At 45.2% G+C, this 19,465-nt stretch overlaps 1 protein-coding gene across 2 annotated transcripts in view; it reads left to right on the forward strand.

Annotated features, from left to right (window-relative positions):
• camkk1a (calcium/calmodulin-dependent protein kinase kinase 1, alpha a) overlaps nt 1-19,465 on the forward strand; it is a 113,833-nt gene that overhangs the window by 87,870 nt on the left and 6,498 nt on the right. Inside the window, exons 12-16 of one of the 2 annotated variants that reach the window (XM_063203541.1) lie at nt 719-792; nt 5,616-5,703; nt 10,423-10,551; nt 11,253-11,356; nt 17,705-17,755. In XM_063203541.1, coding sequence (XP_063059611.1) covers nt 719-792; nt 5,616-5,703; nt 10,423-10,551; nt 11,253-11,356; nt 17,705-17,755 — 446 coding nt within the window. The remainder of the gene's footprint in view (nt 1-718; nt 793-5,615; nt 5,704-10,422; nt 10,552-11,252; nt 11,357-17,704; nt 17,756-19,465) is intronic. The other variant, XM_063203542.1, reaches the window with a different exon arrangement.

Raw genomic sequence — 19,465 nt, forward strand, 5'->3', positions numbered from 1 at the left:
CACACACACACACACACACACACACACACACACACACACACACACACAGCAATGTGAGAAAATACAGTACATTGTGATCATAAAATATGCCATGCTGTCAAAGCCGTTTAAGACCACCTCTGGCTTAAATAGACCAAGTTGTCGACAGAGCCATGATCTTGAAAGGTTTGTTTTAGGAGTTTAGGATTTAGACAACACATGACCTCCATTCGCATCTCTCCCTATTGAAGAACCAGCAGCCCAGAGGGGAAATCCTCTTCTAATCCCATCATAAACTTAGATTTCCTTGGATTTGTTTTCGTCTTTGACTTGATTGTGTGGATCGATGACTGATCTTTCTTTTCCCTTGCCTCTCTTCTTATCTTTTTGCCTCCTTATTGTTCTCTCTCTCTCTCTCTCTCTCTCTCTCTCTCTCTCTCTCTCTCTCTGTCTCTCTCTCTCTCTTCTTTTCACTCTCGCTCTTTTCATCTCAATCTCCCTCCCCGCCTCTTCTCTGTCCATCTTTCTTTGTCTCTTCCACCTCCTCTCTTTCATTGTCTCCTCTCATCCCTTCTTGCTTTGCTTCTCTCTCTCTCTCTCTCTCTTTCTCTCTCTCTCTCTCTCTCTCTCTCTCTCTCTCTCTCTCTCTCTCTCTCTCTCTCTCTCTCTCTCTCTCTCTCTCTCTCTCTCTCTCTCTCTCTCTACATGTGTCATCCCCCAATGCTGTCCTCCTCATCAGTGTCCTTTCATAGATGAGTACATCCTGGCTCTCCACAATAAGATCAGGAGTAAATCGGTGGAGTTTCCTGAAATGTAAGTTAACTCAACCCCCCTGCTCCACCCACACCACACTGCCTCTGCCACACCGTAATGCCACTGTGTCTCTTTTCAACTTTGGAAAAGGTTAGACATGTCTCTCGTCTCTCTGAGAGTGAATCCAGATCAACACACACAGCAATAAATGAAAAAATGTAGGGGAAATCTCATTTCCTGCCCATAGGTTCCCCAACATATATCGATCATACTGGTTTTGCCAAGCACACAAAGGCGTGCACACAAGCATACTCTGTACGTACACGCACACACGCATGCACGCACACACACATATACACAAATACACAAACAAATACACAAACACTTGCACCCTCAAACCCACGCACTCACACACACACACACACACACACACAGACACAGACACAGACACAGACACAGACACAGACACACACACACACACACACACACACACACACACACACACACACACACACACACACACACACACACACACAGACGTTACCCTCTACCTCAACCTGCGGGGTAAGTAACATTTGCGTTTACTTTCCACACGACCCTGCAGGCTCCTGCTAAATGCAAACATTTTCAGTAAGAACAGAAAATACCTTAATCTCTCTCTCTCTCTTCCTCCCTCTCTCTCTCTCTCTCTCTCTCTCTCTCTCTCTCTCTCTCTCTCTCTCTCTCTCTCTCTCTCTCTCTCTCTCTCTCTCTCTCTCTCTCTCTCTCTCTCATTAGTGTTCCACTCCTCTATGCGCAGGATATGCACAAACTCTACAATGCTTTGATGCTGAGTGAATTCAGCTCCCCAATAGAAAAATAGCTCCTACAAGTAGTTGCCCCCAGGGGTGTGTGTGTGGGTGTGTGCTTGCAAGTGTATTGAAGTGCATTTATGCGTGTGCGTGTGCGTGTGCTCGTGCATCTGAGAGAGAGAGAGAGAGAGAGAGAGAGAGAGAGAGAGAGAGAGAGAGAGAGAGAGAGAGAGAGAGAGAGAGAGAGAGAGAGAGAGAGAGAGAGATAGCAGGCCTGGGTGGGTGCCTGCCTGGAGGCTCTTCCTCTCCGTCTGCTCAGTCATCTGAAGGGGAAACTCAGGAGAGCACGGAACTGGAGCAGGCAGGGTCTAATGTTCAGCCAACTGCTACCATGAGAACTGTGTGTCTTATGAGAGAGAAGAACTGTGTGTGTGTTTCTGTGTGTCTGTGTGTGTGTGTGTGATTGTGGAAGTACTGTACTGCGTGCATATGTGACCATGTGTCTGCACTGTACGTATGCTTTAGGGCAGTGGTTCCCAAACTTTTCCCCCTGCGCACCCCCTTGTACATTTCAATGTGGTTCGCGCACCCCCTAAGCGAATATTTTGGTGTACTGATGCCACGGAAGTATGATTCACTGCGCATTCACTGTACATTATGCACACTTGTTTTGGGGAATCCTCTTTTCCAATAGTCTAGGACTTAACTAAACTACACTTCAGATGGACTTTTCCACCATACAATTCACCATACAATTAAAAACTACTTCATATTCATTAATGTTGGATAACAACTGATATATCCACCATTGCTCTATTTAGCTCGCGCACCCCCTTATAGCAGTGCCGCGCACCCCCAGGGGTGCACGCACCACAGTTTGGGAAACCCTGTTTTAGGGTCAATGGCGGTTCAGTAGTAGTACAAGTCAGGATGGTGCAACCACAGCTAATGCCACTATTGTATGGATTAGTTGATCATCTCAGAAGTCATTGCAGTTCATTAATTACAAAATGGCATTGGTTGTGGTTGTACCACCTGACATCGGACCCAAAAAAAACACCATTGACCCATGTGTGAACTGTATGTAGTCTCTGTGTCAGTGTGAGTGTGTGTGGGCTGTGTGTGTACCACTGTTTGCATCTGGTGCCCTGTATGTGTGTATACATCTAGGTCAGACACACAGTGTTTATGTCTGTGGGTGTGTGTTTGTTGATTTGTGTGGATGTCCACATGACATTTTGCACAGCCTCCATAGCCTCCGGTCAGAAGTGTGTGTGTGTGTGTGTGTGTGTGTGTGTGTGTGTGTGTGTGTGTGTGTGTGTGTGTGTGTGTGTGTGTGTGTGTGTGTGTGTGTGTGTGTGTGTGTGTGTGTGTGTGTGTGTGTGTGTTTCTGTCTGTCTGTCTGTCTGTCTGTCTGTCTGTCTGTCTGTCTGTCTGTCTGTCTGTCTGTCTGTCTGTCTGTCTGGGTAGCCAGTGCTGATGTGTCCCTGCATGGCCTCCTGGGTATGGGGCTTTGCACAGCAGAGAGGAGTGCCTCACACCACCCCCAACTCACACACATAAACACACACACACACACACACACACACACACACACACAGACACACACACACACACACACACACACACACACACACACACACACACACACACACACACACACACACACACACACACACACACACACACACACACACACACACACACACACACGCAAACATGCTGTACACACACTCACACACACACACACACACACATTGCAGGCAAATCAAAACTTACAGTCTACACTCTCTGCAGTCTATTTATAAGTATATACAGTTGTGCTCATATGTTTACATACCCCAGCAGAATAAACGCTTTCTCTGTGATTTCTCACAAAATGTGAAGGATTACACAAAACCTTTTTTGTCACTCATGGATAGTGACTGGGTTAAGATATTTATTAGCAATATTCTGTGTTTACTCTTTCAAAAGCATGATCACAACCCAAACTACCCAAATGACCCTGTTCAAAAGTTTACATACCCTAGTTTCTGATGCTGAATATGGCCCTGTTTAACATCAGGGACCGCTCTAAATTGTTTGTGGTAGTTGTGGATAAGGCTCTTAATGTTCTCTGATGACAAAAAAAGCACATTCTTCCTGGCAGAATGGTTGTTTCCTATAATATCTTTGGGTGTCTTGCTGGAACCTCACATTTGAGGTTTCCCCTGAGTGGCTCAATGATGTTGAGATCAGGAGAGTGAGATGGTCGCTCAAAAACCTTCATTTTATTCTTTCTGAAGCTAATGACGGGTTGATTTGGCTTTCTGTGTCGAAATATTGTCATGTTGGCACCGTTGGAATTTCAATTCAGAAATGCAATATGAGGAGTTTGGTTGGAATCAAGCCAATGGGCAAGGGAATCATTGCATTGCAATGATCATTGCAAGGGAAATTGTTCAGGAGGCATAGGACAACCAAAAAAATAACTTCAGGTGAAATATAGGACAACATGAAAAAATGTTTTAAACTGTACAGGAAAGAGGCACTTGAGGAAAGATGGGCTGTTGGGGGTTGCCAGGAGAAAGCCATTACCACAAAAATGCAAACATGTTATTTTGCATATGATACACCAAATAGCACAGTGAGAAGCATCAAAATGCCTGTGACAAAGTCATTTGGAAAAATGGGATCAATATGGAACTTTTTTAGGCCACTATTAACAGTACCATTTGGAGAACAGTCAATGGAGCCTATGATGAAAGTTACACCATACCCTTCTGTGAAACATGGTCATGGACCACTGATTTCATGGGGACATTTGAGTTACAAATGCATTATACTTTTGATCCATACTCGCAGAATGATGAATACATTGCCCTGTGAAAAATACTGGAGGAAACTTGACACACATCAGCCTTGAAACTGCACATGGTCCATTGTTTGGACATGCCAACATGACAATATTTCAACACAGAAAGCCAAATCAACCCGTCACTAGCTTCAGAAAGAATAAAATTAAGTTTTTGAGCGACCGTCTCACTCTCCTGATCTCAACATCATTGAGCCATTCAGGGGAAACCTCAAATATGAGGTTCCAGCAAGACACCCAAAAATATTATAGGAAACAACCATTCTGCCAGGAAGAATGTGCTGTTTTGTCATCTGAGAACATTAAGAGCCTTATCCACAACTACCACAAACAATTTAAAGCGGTCCCTGATGTTAAACAGGGCCATATTCAGCATTAGAAACTAGGGTATGTAAACTTTTGAACAGGGTCATTTGGGTAGTTTGGGTTGTGATCATGCTTTTGAAAGAGTAAACACAGAATATTGCTAATAAATATCTTCAGCTAGTCACTAGCAATGAGTGAAAAAAAAGGTTTTGTGTAATCCCTCATATTTTGTGAGAAATCGCGAAGAAAGCGTTTATTCTGCTGGGGTATGTAAACATATGAGCACAACTGTATAAGTAGCCAAGTTTTAATAGCTGGTCAGGGTTATAACACTAAGTTCTGTATTATGAGTATCTGTTCTTACGGTTTTGACTTTTCAAATTAACCTCTTCTTTATTAAGTAGGTCACACCTTGTACTTTCCCTTTAATTGGCAGTATATTCACAGTGCTCAGGCTAACCCTCAGTCGTTTGTACGATACCTTAACGCTTGAATCTCTCAGCTAATAACTTCACAGCTATATGTGTGAGAATATGCTCTTGTGAGAGGTGTGAACTGGAATTCCTCACTCGTATCTGATCACAGACTGGCACAAGTGTTGACTTCTTCTCAGCGCAGCATCTGAGAGTGTATCGCAGATCAGTGTTATGCTGGCAACGTGATCGCTTGGGTGCTTGGAACTCTGAAGAGCCAAAAGTCATCCGAGTTCAGTCATGCGAGTGTGTGATGTACTCCAGTTGCGAGTGAGTGCTATTGTACTATTGACTTTTCTGGGTGTCTGCAAACTCATTTGACCGTGTTTGTTGTGTGTGCGTGTGCGTGTGCGTGTGCATGTCTGTCTGTCTGTCTGTCTGTCTGTCTGTCTGTCTGTCTGTCTGTCTGTCTGTCTGTCTGTCTGTCTGTCTGTCTGTCTGTCTGTCTGTCTGTAACAGGCCATCAATTAGCGAAGGGCTGAAAGTCCTCATCTTGAAGATGTTGGACAAGAACCCGGACACCAGGATCACAATACCAGAGATCAAAGTAAGAATGCCAAGCATCCTCATAACCCTGTAACCAGGCAACACAACTAATTGCAACACGCCACAATCCAGCCAACACAACACAACACAACACAACACAACACAACACAACACAACACAACACAACACAACACAACACAACACAACACAACACAACACAACACAACACAACACAACACAACACAACACAACACAACACAACACAATCTCATTACACCAGGATCACCCAGGATGAAGGTAAGAATGTCAAGCATCATTCCCTTTGAAATCAGGCAACAGAACACAACACAACACCACTAATACACAGCATAGCACAACATGACACAGCACAACCAACAATAACACAACACAACACACACAACACAACACACACAAGAAACACAACACAACACAACCGGTAAACAACATAACACAACATGACACAGCGCAACCAAGAACAACACAACACAACACAACACAACACAACACAACACAACACAACACAACACAACACAACACAACACAACACAACACAGCACAGCACAGCACAGCACAGCACAGCACAGCACAGCACAGCACAACACAACACAACACAACACAACACAGCGCAACACAACGCAACGCAACGCAACGCAACGCAACACAACGCAACGCAACGCAACGCAACGCAACGCAACACAACACAACACAACACAACACAACACAACACAACACAACACAACACAACACAACACAACACATAAGCAACACAACACAACACAACACAAGACATACGCAACACAACACCACAACACCAACAATAAACAATACAACACCACAACACCACAACACCACAACACCAACAATAAACAATACAACACCACAACACCAACAATAAACAATATAACACAACACCAACAATAAACAATATAACACAACACCAACAATAAACAATAAACAATATAACACAACACAATACAACACCACCAATAGAAAACAATACAGTATAACACAACACAACCAAGAACAACACAATACAATCCAGGATCATCCATCAAAGCAATAATATCAAGCATCCTTCCACTGTAACCAGGCAATAGAGAACAAAACACAACACAACCAAAAACAACAAAACACAACACAAAACAACATGCACAACACAATCTCATTACAGTAGTTGGGGAGGAGGATGGGTTTCTCCAAGGACCTTCCCCAGTTTGGCTGCCTGCTGTTTGGGTAGCCCTGAGATGACGTCGTGGGAACTTTCTGGCCGTCAAACTCTGGTGACTCAGGTCTCCTTGGGGACCTAACTGTGTTGCAGAACCCCACCCCCAATCCTTGTCCTCGTCATAGCCTCCGCTATGGCCAATCTGGTGCCAGGGCTTGGCTCGTGTCCCTCCTCCCTCACTGCTCATAAGGGCGTATGGGGAGTTGAGTTCTGGAAAGTTCCACCTCGAGTCTCCCTCTCCTCTCCGCCAGGCTTGGCTAATTAATGAATGTTGCTGGAGCGTGTGGAGCCAGATTTGGGTGGCTCTCCTCTCTCCTCTCTCCTCTCTCCTCTCCTTTCCTCTCATCTCCTCCATTCTCTCTTCCTCTCTTCTTCTCCTCTCCTCTCCCTCTCCTCTCTCCTCTTCTTCTCTCCCTCTTCTTCTCCTCTCCTCTCTTCTCCTCTCCTCCTCTCTCCTCTCCTCTCCTCTCCTCTCCTCTCCTCTCCTCTCCTCTCATCTCCTATTCTCCTCTCTCCTCTCCTCTCTTCTCCTCTCCTCTCCTCTCCTCTCCTCTCATCTGTCCTCCTCTCGTCTTCTCTCCTCTTCCTTCCTCCCCTCTCTTCTTCTCTCTCCACTCCTCCCCCCTCCACTCCTCTCCTTTACTCCTCTCCTCGTGCCCCCCCCCCCCCCCCACACACACACACACACACACACCTCCTCTCACTTGCGTGATTACCTGGAACTTTTCCACCCGAGTGGGCAGCCTGCTATGCCCAGAGGTGATTAAAGTGCCCGACCGGAGGTGTCAATCATTCATTCTCACTCTCCTCCTCAGAGCCTGACTATGGCTCTTCTCCCCTCTCCTCTCTCTGCTCTCTCTCTCTCCCTTTCTTTCTTTTTCCCTGTTGCTCTCTCTCTCTCTCTCTCTCTCTCTCTCTCTCTCTCTCTCTCTCTCTCTCTCTCTCTCTCTCTCTCTCTGATTTATGTTTGTTCTTCCCCCTTTTTTTGGTTCTGTGTTGGTCATCATTCTTTCTAACTTTCTTCCTGTCTCGCCTACCCATTTTCTCGATGCATCTTTCTCCCTCCTCCCTTCCTTTTTTCCCTTCTGTCTTGCTCATCAATCTCTCATGCTATCTCTCTCTGCTGTACCATTCTCTCCTCTTTTCTCTTCCTCTTCCTTGCTCAGCATTCTCTCTTTCCTTCTCTCTCCTCTGACAATTGTTCTTTTTATTTTATTTTAATCAACGTCCTTTCATCCATCATTTTCCCTGTTCCTATTCTTATTCTTTATCACATCACTCTCTCTGTCTCTCTCTCTCTCTCTCTCTTCTCTCTGTTGGTGTCTCAGTGCTGGCAGGGGGCCACTTAAGATGCATGAACATATCTGCAATCACAGGGCGAAGCACAAGGGAAAAACACCCCCACTCAGAGCCGCTTGCCTCTGTTACTTTGTTTACATAAGCGTTAAAGATATTCCAGTCCAGTTATAGATATTTCAATCCAGTTGTCCGATCCTCTCTGTTTGCAGTTGGGTTATGTCTTCTCCCTGACCACACTGCTTCCATGGCCAGGTGATCTAGCAAAAACAGTGAACACATTGTATTAGACATGAATTCTTCACCACAGGTCCTTTGTGTCTTTGAATTGTTTACCGTTATTTCTTTTGCGATTAATATAGTTTCTAGTCTGTCTGTGGAGCTGATCTCTGCTGTATCTCTCCACTTCTCTTACTGCTGTGTAATGTTTATATTTATATTCTTCATATTATTTATTCCTCCTGACACTGACTACCTGAAAGCAGCTGGAGTTTGAGCCCAAGTATGCTCCATGAGAACAGCAGTTTCTAAAAGTTTCTACTCGCTGCATCGATGCAACCTGATGTTTATGTAAGCCACTGTGCGCTGGTGGATGCCCAAAACAAGCGAGTGTTTATTTATGTATTGCATTTTTCTGTGGAGGATTATGTAAGCATGTGGAAGGACACCGCTTTCTATTCATGGGGATGTATGCTGTGTATATCTAGTCTAAATCTTTTGCCATACTTCTGCATAACAGTGTCTTTGCTTTGGCAACAGCTGTGCATACACACGGATCTTTCGAAATGTACATTTGATTTTGTGAAAATGCTTGGCTTCTCATTCAGAGGACCGTGCTGTTGGTCTGTTAACCTACGCTCCCTCCTGCAGTACTTCTGTGACCTCCCTAAAGGTCCTCCTGACCCCCAGTTTTGGAACCACTGACATAGAGGATGATATGCATGTAGGCAGGGGCGCTGCCAGAAATGTTGGGCCCCATGAAAGATTCAAATTTTGGGTCCCCTTAAGGGCCCATCTCAGTGATTGGGCCCCCTTAAGGGCTCCTATCAGTGCTTGGGCCGTTAGAATCTGTACCACTCCCCCCCCCCTAGCGGCCCCCATGCATGTAGGCCTCAATAATGTATAGTGTATAATGTGAACACACGATCCCCCAGATTTGATTGCTATTGGATAAGACTCCAACTATCAGTGACCTCAATGCCACCTCATTTCCTGTTAGGATCTTACAAGGATACAAGAGGTTCTTTCCCATATGCGCACTGACGCCCCGCCTCCTTGGAGATAATAATTAAGTTTCCCCGCCGTCAGCCTAGCCACAACAACCTTTGGGGGACTATTCTTCATTCACCATCTCGATTGCAAAATAGAAAATGACATTAGAATTGAGCTTTTGCACGATACTGAAATACAATTGTGTTGTCAGTGACGTCATCACGAGGCCACAAGGAGGCAAGTGAGCAAGGGAGGACAGGAGTCCGCATATTGGAAAGACCCCAACGTATTCATTGTCATATGCTCATGAATTCAAGAATGAGGAACGAAAAGGGTTTTTTTTTCTCAGAAAGTCCCAAAAAGTAGAAGAAAAAGTGGAAGTTTAAGTTTTTGAAAAGTTTAAAAAGTATCTGCATTTAAAAATGCAGGTTGAAAAAAGACATGACAAGTGAAGGAGTGATTTATTATGTATGGCAGTTTGGAGTTAAGCAGCCTGATGACTTGAGGAAAGAAGTGGTCCCTTAGTCGGCTGGTGTGGGCACGCATGCACTTGTATCACAGATGGATCTTTTAAACTTAGAAACTGGCTTTGTTGGACTTCTCTTCGTCTGTACCTGAAACTGTTGGCATCTCACAGAGGGCGTGTGGAGGTCTGGGGAAAGGCCTTGGGGGCCTGTTGGCTCCCCCTCTCCCTCTCAGGTCATTAAACCCTGCATTCCCAATTTCATCTGCTGCACTGGATCTGAAGTCTTCAATATTAATAAGTGCTACAACCCAGATACTATCAAACTGAAGCACATGGTCTAGTAAATGAGTACATGAACAAAGAAAAGACATGGTTATTGTTTTCCAGTTTTCGTTATTATAATACTTTACTTTACTACCATATATGTTTATTCATTAGCACTAACTGCTGGTGTGTGTATGTGTGTCTGTGTCTGTGTCTGTGTCTGTGTCTGTGTCTGTGTGTGCGTGTGCGTGTGCGTGCGTGTGCGAGTGCATCTGTATCTGTGTGTGTGTGGTCAGCTGGATGTGTGGCTGACTCAGGGTGGAGATGACCCCCTGCCACTGGAGGAGGAGCACTGCTCTGCTGTGGAGGTCACTGAGGAGGAGGTGCAGAACTCAGTCAAGTGTGTCCCCAGCCTCTCTACCGTGGTAAGTACAAATACTGTGCGTGCGTGTGTCTTTGTCTGTATGTCTTTCTGTGTTTGTTCTAACAAATCTGACCAAAATTTGAGGTGGTGGTATACAGTACAGTGTATCTCTGTACAGTACAGTAATGGTATATGTCTGTTGGTTTCCACAAATCCAAGGCAGAGTGCAGTGTTTGTCAGGGCTGTGTAAAATTCTTTTTTTTGAGTTTCCATTCCTTTTGCCTTCCGAATTCAAAAGTCAGCTCATGTCCAGGAATCGAATTGAAGTCCTTGTCAAACTCAATTCGATTCCGAATTTTGTACAGCCCTGGTGTGTGAGAATGCCAAATGTGCCTTATATGTACACTCTGCGTGTGTGTGTGTGTGTGTGTGTGTGTGTGTGTGTGTGTGTGTGTGTGTGTGTGTGTGTGTGTGTGTGTGTGTGTGTGTGTGTGTGTGTGTGTGTGTGTGTGTGTGTGTGAGAGAGAGAGTGTGTCTCTGTGTCTGTCTGTCTGTGTGTTATGCTGTATATATGGCATGGGAATGCACGTCTTTGCCCTGAGTCGGGGTGGTGTGTTTTTGACTGCGCCGTGCCTCCCTGGGCGTTGTGCTATAGTAACTCTGTATGTGTTGCCTGCACCCCCTGGTGTGTTCTGTCTTGTCTCGTCTGGTGCGTCGGGTGCGGGTGCCCTGCCTGCCTGGCTGCCTGCCTGTGTGTGTTAGATCCTGGTGAAGTCTATGCTGAGGAAGAGGTCCTTCGGGAACCCCTTTGAGTGCCCCAGCAGGAGGGAGGAGAGGTCCATGTCCGCCCCGGGAAACCTCCTAATGTGAGTTTGTGGTGTGGTGTAGTGACTCCCCCGTTTTCTGCCATCGAAAGCCTTGACTGACTCCGGGATCTCTGGGTCCTTTTCGCAAACATGCTCACTTACACATGCACACATAGATGCACATACACATCCAGACTTTTAATACACATCCAGACACATCCAGACACCCCACCCCACACACACAGACACACCTTAAATCACTACATCACCACACACACACACACACACACACACACACACACACACACACACACACACACACACACACACACACACACACACAGACACAGACACACACACACAGACACACACACACAGACACACACACACACACACACACACACACACACACACACACACACGGACACACACACGGACACACATTAACACATTCATGTAAATTCTATGCAGCCTTTGGCACCCTGGACATGCTCATCCCCCACTCTACTCTACTCTACTCTACGTGTTCTCTGTGTCATTGTCAACCTGTTACACTCCTCTGTGTTAAAAAAAGAGCTCATTCAACTCATTGGTCAAGTCAGCCAGAACTCTGGCCTTTCTGTCTCTCTGCCTATCATCTAAATGCTACCTATCTTTCGACCGCTGTTTGCCCCCACCGGACCAGCCCCCAGTCAAAACACTCCTCAACGACAATTTGCGTTTCCATGACACCTTGACCGGCTTGACATTTTATTTTCCACTCAGTGCCAGGTACCGGAGACGTTCAGTACAGGAGCCAGACGGGGGGACACTTGAGACGATTCCTTTCTGTCTCTGTCACCTTGCACCACTTTTTCTTTCTATGAGGACTGCTGAATGTTATTATTCTGGATTATTCCGGTGCAAGATGTTAAAAGGAGCAGATTGAAATCTTCCCTATTGCTGTCTAGGGTTTTTTTCCTTGTTTTCATCTCACTTGTTCATGTATGCATTGGATGGAATGTAATATAGGTGAGAAATGAATGGTTACATTGTGTCTTTGGCAGAGTGACTAAGAGTCACCTATGGTATGCTGTGGAATTCCCTCACTCCCAGTGATGCATAGAATATGTCACGTCCAGTCTGAGTAATGAATTGGGCGGATATACAGTAACTGTTGCAGAAAAGGAATTTTGTTATTTCATTTTTTGCCGATGCAGGAGGAAATGATAACATTGATTACTAGATGCCAAGCGTCACCCATAGAATGGCATGGGAGACCCTCACTCCTAGTGATGTGTAGAATGCATCTCGACCAATTCGAATTTTTAAAAATAGTTTGGCTGCATCTAACTCTTGTATAATGGAGATTATTTTACAATTCCGGATCATTCCGGTGCAGGAGAGCAAGGTGGTTATCCCTCAGGCTCTGTGTCCTTGACCTTACTGCCTCATTAATAATCAAACGCCAAGATTTCCACTCTGCGGAAAAAAAGACAAGCCGTGGAGGTGGAATATTCTAGAGACTCACTGTGTGGATTTATTGAAAACGGGCCAGCTGGATTTCTCGAATCCAGCCGTGGTTGGGCTTTGTTGTGTGGGTACTGTGTACATTTTTTTGTGGATTGCTGAGTGAAAGCCTTCTTCTTTTCACCCACACAGATAAACAGTGGTATACACACATGCATATGAATGAGCTTTCTGGAAGGGCTTACGATGGATGGGGGCATTCTTACATTTTTCATTCGTCGCTCTGTGCTGTGTTATTCCTCTTCATACTTTCTCCTCGATGTGTATTCTTTCTCTTTCTCCGTTCTCTCTCTGTTTTTCTCTCACCCGTCCTCCTTTCTTCACACTTTCTCTCTCTCTCGTTTCACAGAAATATTTTTTCAGAATTACTATTTTCTGCATTGTTGCAGGCCCGTATCTCTGCCTCCCTTGCTCATTCTCTCTCTCTCTCTCTCTCTCTCTCTCTCTCTCTCTCTCTGCTTCCCTCGCTGCCTCCCTCTCATTCAGCCTAGGTTTTCCTGTCTTTTTTTGCTTCCCCGAAGGTGTCATCACGCCTTTTGTTTCTGTCGCTCCTGTTTTTTCCTTCTTCTCCTCACTGTATACTGTCACAGCCATTCAAAGGAATCCCCCTCTTCTTCCCTAGCACAAAGGCAGAGACACTGAGGTGAGGTGGCATCTGTGTGCTGCCACCGTCACCACTGCTGTTGTTGTCCTTGTCCCCTTGTGTGCTCCCCCCCCCCGCCATGTGGTGGTGATAAGAGGCACAAGTGTATCATCATCTGTACTGTTCATTTTAATGAAGATGCCACCACTACTATTTGAATACAGTGTGGCCGAAATGCAGCACACAATCCTCCTGAAATATCTTTATTTGAGGTTGGTGTACCATGGGCCCTGGCACATCGCAGAGCTGTTATTATGACTAGGGTGGTGAATAGCAAACCCAGGACTTATTGCATGCTGGCCATTTGTGTGGGTTACCTTCCATGCCTATGTTTTGGCCCATGGCTTTTTTCCCAAATTACATTACATTTAGTGCACACTTTTATCCAAAGTGACTTCCAATAGAGGATATAAACGCCAACACACAATGCAAGGGGAGAATGCAAGCCTGGTTATCACGACTTCAAAGCTCTGCGAACATTGTCTGGCCTGTCAACCCATGTGTCTGAGGAAGATGCAAAAGGGCGGGTCCAGCTTGCGTTCATGAAATGCTGCTGGTTGATGCCATCCTGCTGCCTCCCTAGGCAACAAACCACCCATTCCTTCAATCACCTGCTCACTGAATTGATGCGTCATTGCCTTAAACACACCCCGCTATCCGTTGAAAATCCTCCAGATTGATCTCCTGTCTCATTAGAATTGTAAATGTTGTAGCTTATGTGCCTGGCCAGACTAAATGAGACGCGAGACTTTGTGCTGTGTCACAATTAGTATGGGCACACCCAGGCCGCGAGACTACAGCATACACAAGCATCACAAGGTTAGTGCAGCTGGGAAGGGAATAAAATGCTTACATACCAATTTAAAGCTCCCCAGAAGTTGTGGCCTGCTGTCTTCAAACTCTGCTGGCTGAATAATGAAACACAGAGTGACAAGGCGAGTCTGTGTAGCGTCCATGCCACCCCCTGGGCCGTGTGCCAAGGTGGCATCATTGATTTATTTAGACTGCAGCCTATCACGCCGGTGAGATGAGGTCAGCAGCAGCATCTTTTGCTATTAGAGCTGCTCTTGAGGAGAAGCCTGATCGTGGGTGATCGTATAAAGGTTAGGATGATGACATACTGTTGTAATATGCACATGCACACTACTGCAGACGCACGCACACACCACACTCACACACACACACACTCACACACACACACACATACACTGTACACACACGCGCACACATGCACGCACACACGCACGCGCACACACCTATTTTAAAGCTAAGTTATATACTCACGTAACACAAATATTGCTTACTATAAATATTGCTTACTATAGCTCCTAGCTGCTTTTGGTTTATAATGGTTGAATAAATCAGCTAAACGACATTCAGAGCCACACAGCTCCCCCCACTGGGTGGTTTACAGACACATACACACAAACAAACACTCAATGCTGTGGTGTTTGTTTACAGTGATTAGGGCAGGAGGGTGTGGTGCAGGAGGCTGTAGTGCTCTAGCCAGGGACTCCCAGGAAACTCCCTCAGCCTCACTGAGGCACCACACTGACCCCTGCTGGAGAACAACACTGCCTGCATGACTGTATGCACATCGCTTACACACTGTTGAAAAGAAGGCATGCCATTATGCTACTGCTACATTATGTCTGAAGAGTCTCACTCATTTAGGGGTGTAGCTGTTAGCAACTGGACTTCTGTCCACAACTGAACTGCTGAAAGATGTTCCTTAGAATCATTATTGAAGCATTTTTCAAGCTCACAGAAGTCCACTTGCTTACGGCTAAACTCAAAGATGCCTTCCAGTTGATGTCCTGGATGTAGGACAATCTTCATCTTTGGATTGCATAACATTCCACTCAGGAGACAGTTTTATCCAAGGCAATTCACAGTTACTCAAGCACAGGGTATTGGTTACAGCTCCTGGAGCAATGTAGGGTTGGGCACCTGGATAGACGAGCACCTACACACTATACTGTACATTCTTCCTGCTGCTTCAGGATTTAACCAGCATCCTCCCAATGTTATGAGCACATTCATACATTCAGCTCATGAAGACCCATTGTCTGAAATGATGCAAGGTCATGAAACAATTCTATATCAGGTTATGTGTCGATGTAATAGTAATTTTCCAATACAGCATAGAGTGGAGAAATCTTCAAACCAGCAACGCTTTATTGAACATTCATTGTCCATTTAAGGAATAAAATGTTCACTGGGAAATAAGATGGGACAGAGTCTGTGGACATTATATTTTTTTTCCAAATATAAACACATAATAATTTAAAAAATATAAAAACATTAAATGCAGTCCACCTACCAGTCCAGTCCATTCACATAAAAAATACATACACATCGCCTCGGGCAGTCCTCACTGTTTCACCTCACTCCTGCCTCTGTTAGCTAACTAATGTCTCGTCACGCCTCGTAAGTAGCAGCCAGCCACACCTGTCCGTTGATTTTTAATTGTCTTGTGACTTGTGGGAATTTTCCGAAAGCAAAGCCAATAGACATGGGAGAGGGCTGTTTGCCCATCCATCGACGTGACATTTGGTTTGTTGTTGTTTGGCAAACATGGGTGGCGCGCGGGATTTAATCACGCAGCACAAGTGTCATCCATGTTTATTCTCAGGACTGAATCTTCAGTTTGTGTGTGCATATTATGTTTGTGCATGAGTTGAGTAGTGTAATGGACCTTATTGTCGGATTACTATTTTCAAACTTGTCATGGAAAAAGTTCAGCTCTCTCCCAATAGGGTCCATGCTGGTGGAATGGCTCTTCGAGACTTGGTCTGACCAAGAGCATAACAATTTACATTTCCCAAACGGCATGGTTGACCCACCTCCCTTCGTTTGCCACTGGTTGTTTGCTTTCCGACAAAGTGGGAGGAGTTCACCATTTTTCTGGAGCTCAGAAATGATATTTGTATTGCTCCTGTATTGTACTGAGTGACAACAAGGTACAGCTGAAAAGAGTACCACCTGCTAAGTCATGTTGGTATCCTGGAGAGTCCTCTGTGTTCCTTGGGGTTTTGTTGAGTACTACAATGGGATATAGCCGAATTGAAATATGTTGTTGTATCGAGTGTTGTGCCAATACAATATTGACTGGAGAAGTACAGGGGTAGTACTAGCATTTCTTTGTTGAGATGGGCAGCACAGCACAGAGCAAGGAGTACCACTGCTCAATCATATTGGTGTTGAAGAGAGGGCTGTTTGTGTGTTGGGGTGACTACAGAGTGCTACAGTGGGTTGTCAATGCCGAAATGATAAGTCTGACAACACCGCATAGAACTAATGCACTTGTCTAGCATCAAGTTGAAAACATTTGCCTGTGGTGATTTTTTAATTTTTTTATTGAACCTTTATTTAACCAGGAAAATAATCATGAAAAGAAACTAAAAAGGAGCAGGTGTGCAGACATTCTGCTTTGTTTCACATTATGTAGGCTACTATACATTTTGTTGGTCATCACTTACTGTATGTTTTAGATGTGTGCACCCCTAGTTTCTCTCAGCAAGGCACAGCTGCAAAGGGTGCCACTGTTCAATCATGGTGGTGTTGTGAAGAGGGCTCTCTGTGCTTTTTTTTTTGGGGGGGGGGGGGGGGAAGTGTTATGGTGGACAACATATAACAGGATGGAAATGATGATAATCTACCTTGTCTTGCGGGAGATGGGTTGGTCGTGTCAGAGTAGACAGCTGATGGAGGGGTGTGAAACGGCAATGAAAACATATGTCAAGACCGGAGAATGGATGCCTGCTTTTATCTTATTTCCCTTCCTGCCTAGTGGTTGAACACGTCAGCCAGTTCACCGACTCTGACTGGACCATACAGTATAATACCGGCACATGTCTGTCATTCCAGCTTCATCCCTCAGCTGTCTTTCTTTCCCTGATCCCTTACTCCTCTCTCTCTCTCTCTCTCTCTCTCTCTCTCTCTCTCTCTCTCTCTCTCTCTCTCTCTCTCTCTCTCTCTCTCTCTCTCTCTCTCTCTCTCTCCATCCCTTTCAGTCTCATGACTTTTTATTTTGATTCTTTGTCTTTTTGTCCTTTTCCTTCACCACACATTCTGCTTCTGTGCCTTACGTTATCAGTGAATTCATCAAGACCTCATCTCTCTCCTCTCAGTTCATATATTTTTCAAGTCTACCTCGTATTTTTCCACTCCATCCCGAGCCGCAGTCTCTTATTATTTCTCCGTTCTGTTCTTATTTCTCCCCTCCTTTATTCTTTTCTCCACCTCTAACACAGGGATTCGTGGCCGTTTCGACCCTCACTTAAAAAACTCCACCCATCCCTAAGGTAACTCGGTCCTGTGTGCATGCGTGTGTGTATGTGTATGTGTGTGTTACATGTGTATGTGTACATGTCTGTACATGTGTGTGTCATGTGTATGTGTGTTCATGTCTGTGTGTGCGTCATGTGACAGTGTTCCAACTAAAATCAAAATCCTCCAGCTCTGTATGGTACCTCAACGCTTCATGTTATCCTTCTTCAACTACACACACACATTCAGAAATGCACGCACACACACACTCAGAAATGCACACTCCCACACACACACACAAAAAAGCTTTTATAACTGGTGCTGACGTCATCCCCATCCCTATCAATCTTGTGGTCATGTGCCATCCATCCTCTCCTGTCGTTGCCACCTCGTCCGCTGTTGGTGACTCGTGACCAGCTATGATATATGGAGCGTGTGTGTGTGTGTGTGTGTGTGTGTGTGTGTGTGTGTGTGTGTGTGTGTGCGTGTGTGTGTGTGTGCGTGCGCGCGTGCGTGTGCGTGTGTATGCGCGTGCGTGTGTGTGTGCGTGTGTGTGCGCGCGTGTGCGCATGTGCCTGTGTGTGTGTGTGTGCGGGCGTGTATGTGCTGTTCTCCAGTGTGTAATGTGCAGGTCTGGCAGCCCCTGTCATTGCTTCTCAAATATTGACACGCACCCTGGTGTCTCTGCAGCCTGTCCCATAACTCATCCAAGACGGATGGATGGATGCTGAATGGATGGATAAATACAGGATTGGATGAATGAGTACAGGAATGAATGATGAATCAAAGGATAACTAGAAGGAATGGATAAATGCAGAAGAATCCACAAGGGATTATTGATGAATACATGAATGAATGAATGAATGAATGAATTGATTGGTTGATTGATTGATCGATTAACAGAAGCTTTACAGAAAGCTATAAATACTCAAGAAGTTGTTTTTCAGTAAATGACAAACAAAATATTATATAAATGCCTACAGCAGTGATTCTCAAACTGTGGGCCCTGGCCTGGCCACTGGTGGGCTCTGAAGCTATTTAGAGTGGGCCTTTAAATCACTTTCTAAAAATCAAAATAATGTTTGTGTGCGTGTTGCTGTTGACTTTTCTTTGAGTTGCATTGTTTATTGGAACAGAGGAGGTGGGCCCCAAACATTTGTGAAAATTTCAAGTGGGCCTCAAGATGGGGAAGGTTGTGAACCCCTGGACATGCAGGAATGCACAAATGAATAAATGAAAAGAATGATAGAAAGACAGAACAATCGATGGATGCACAATGGATTTATGAATGAATGAATGAATGAATGAATGAGAAACACAAATGTGTGTGTGTGTGTGTGTGTGTGTGTGTGTGTGTGTGTGTGTGTGTGTGTGTGTGTGTGTGTGTGTGTGTGTGTGTGTGTGTGTGTGTGTGTGTGTGTGTGTGTGTGTGTCATGTGTTGCTGTGCTTGTGCTCCAGCCTTGGCGAACGTCTCCCATAACCCCAATGGGCCCCATGGTCTTCCCATTCTCATTACTCACCATCACATCAGTGCCAGCAGGTGATGGATGCCTGACCAACAGCCGGCATGGCGCATCCCCCTCTTCTCCTCTATGTCCTCATCCCTCTTTCCTGCCTCTCCTCCAACCCATGCCTCCCTCTCTTCCCCATCCCTATATATGGCTGTGTGTGATCGCTCACCTACATTATTCATTCCTAGCCGGTGTGCAGTATTCTCCAGCTGAATTGTCAGCATCAGCATTAA

This window comes from Engraulis encrasicolus, chromosome 7 (assembly GCF_034702125.1).
Source record: "Engraulis encrasicolus isolate BLACKSEA-1 chromosome 7, IST_EnEncr_1.0, whole genome shotgun sequence".
In the NCBI taxonomy this organism is placed as follows: Eukaryota; Metazoa; Chordata; class Actinopteri; order Clupeiformes; family Engraulidae; genus Engraulis; species Engraulis encrasicolus.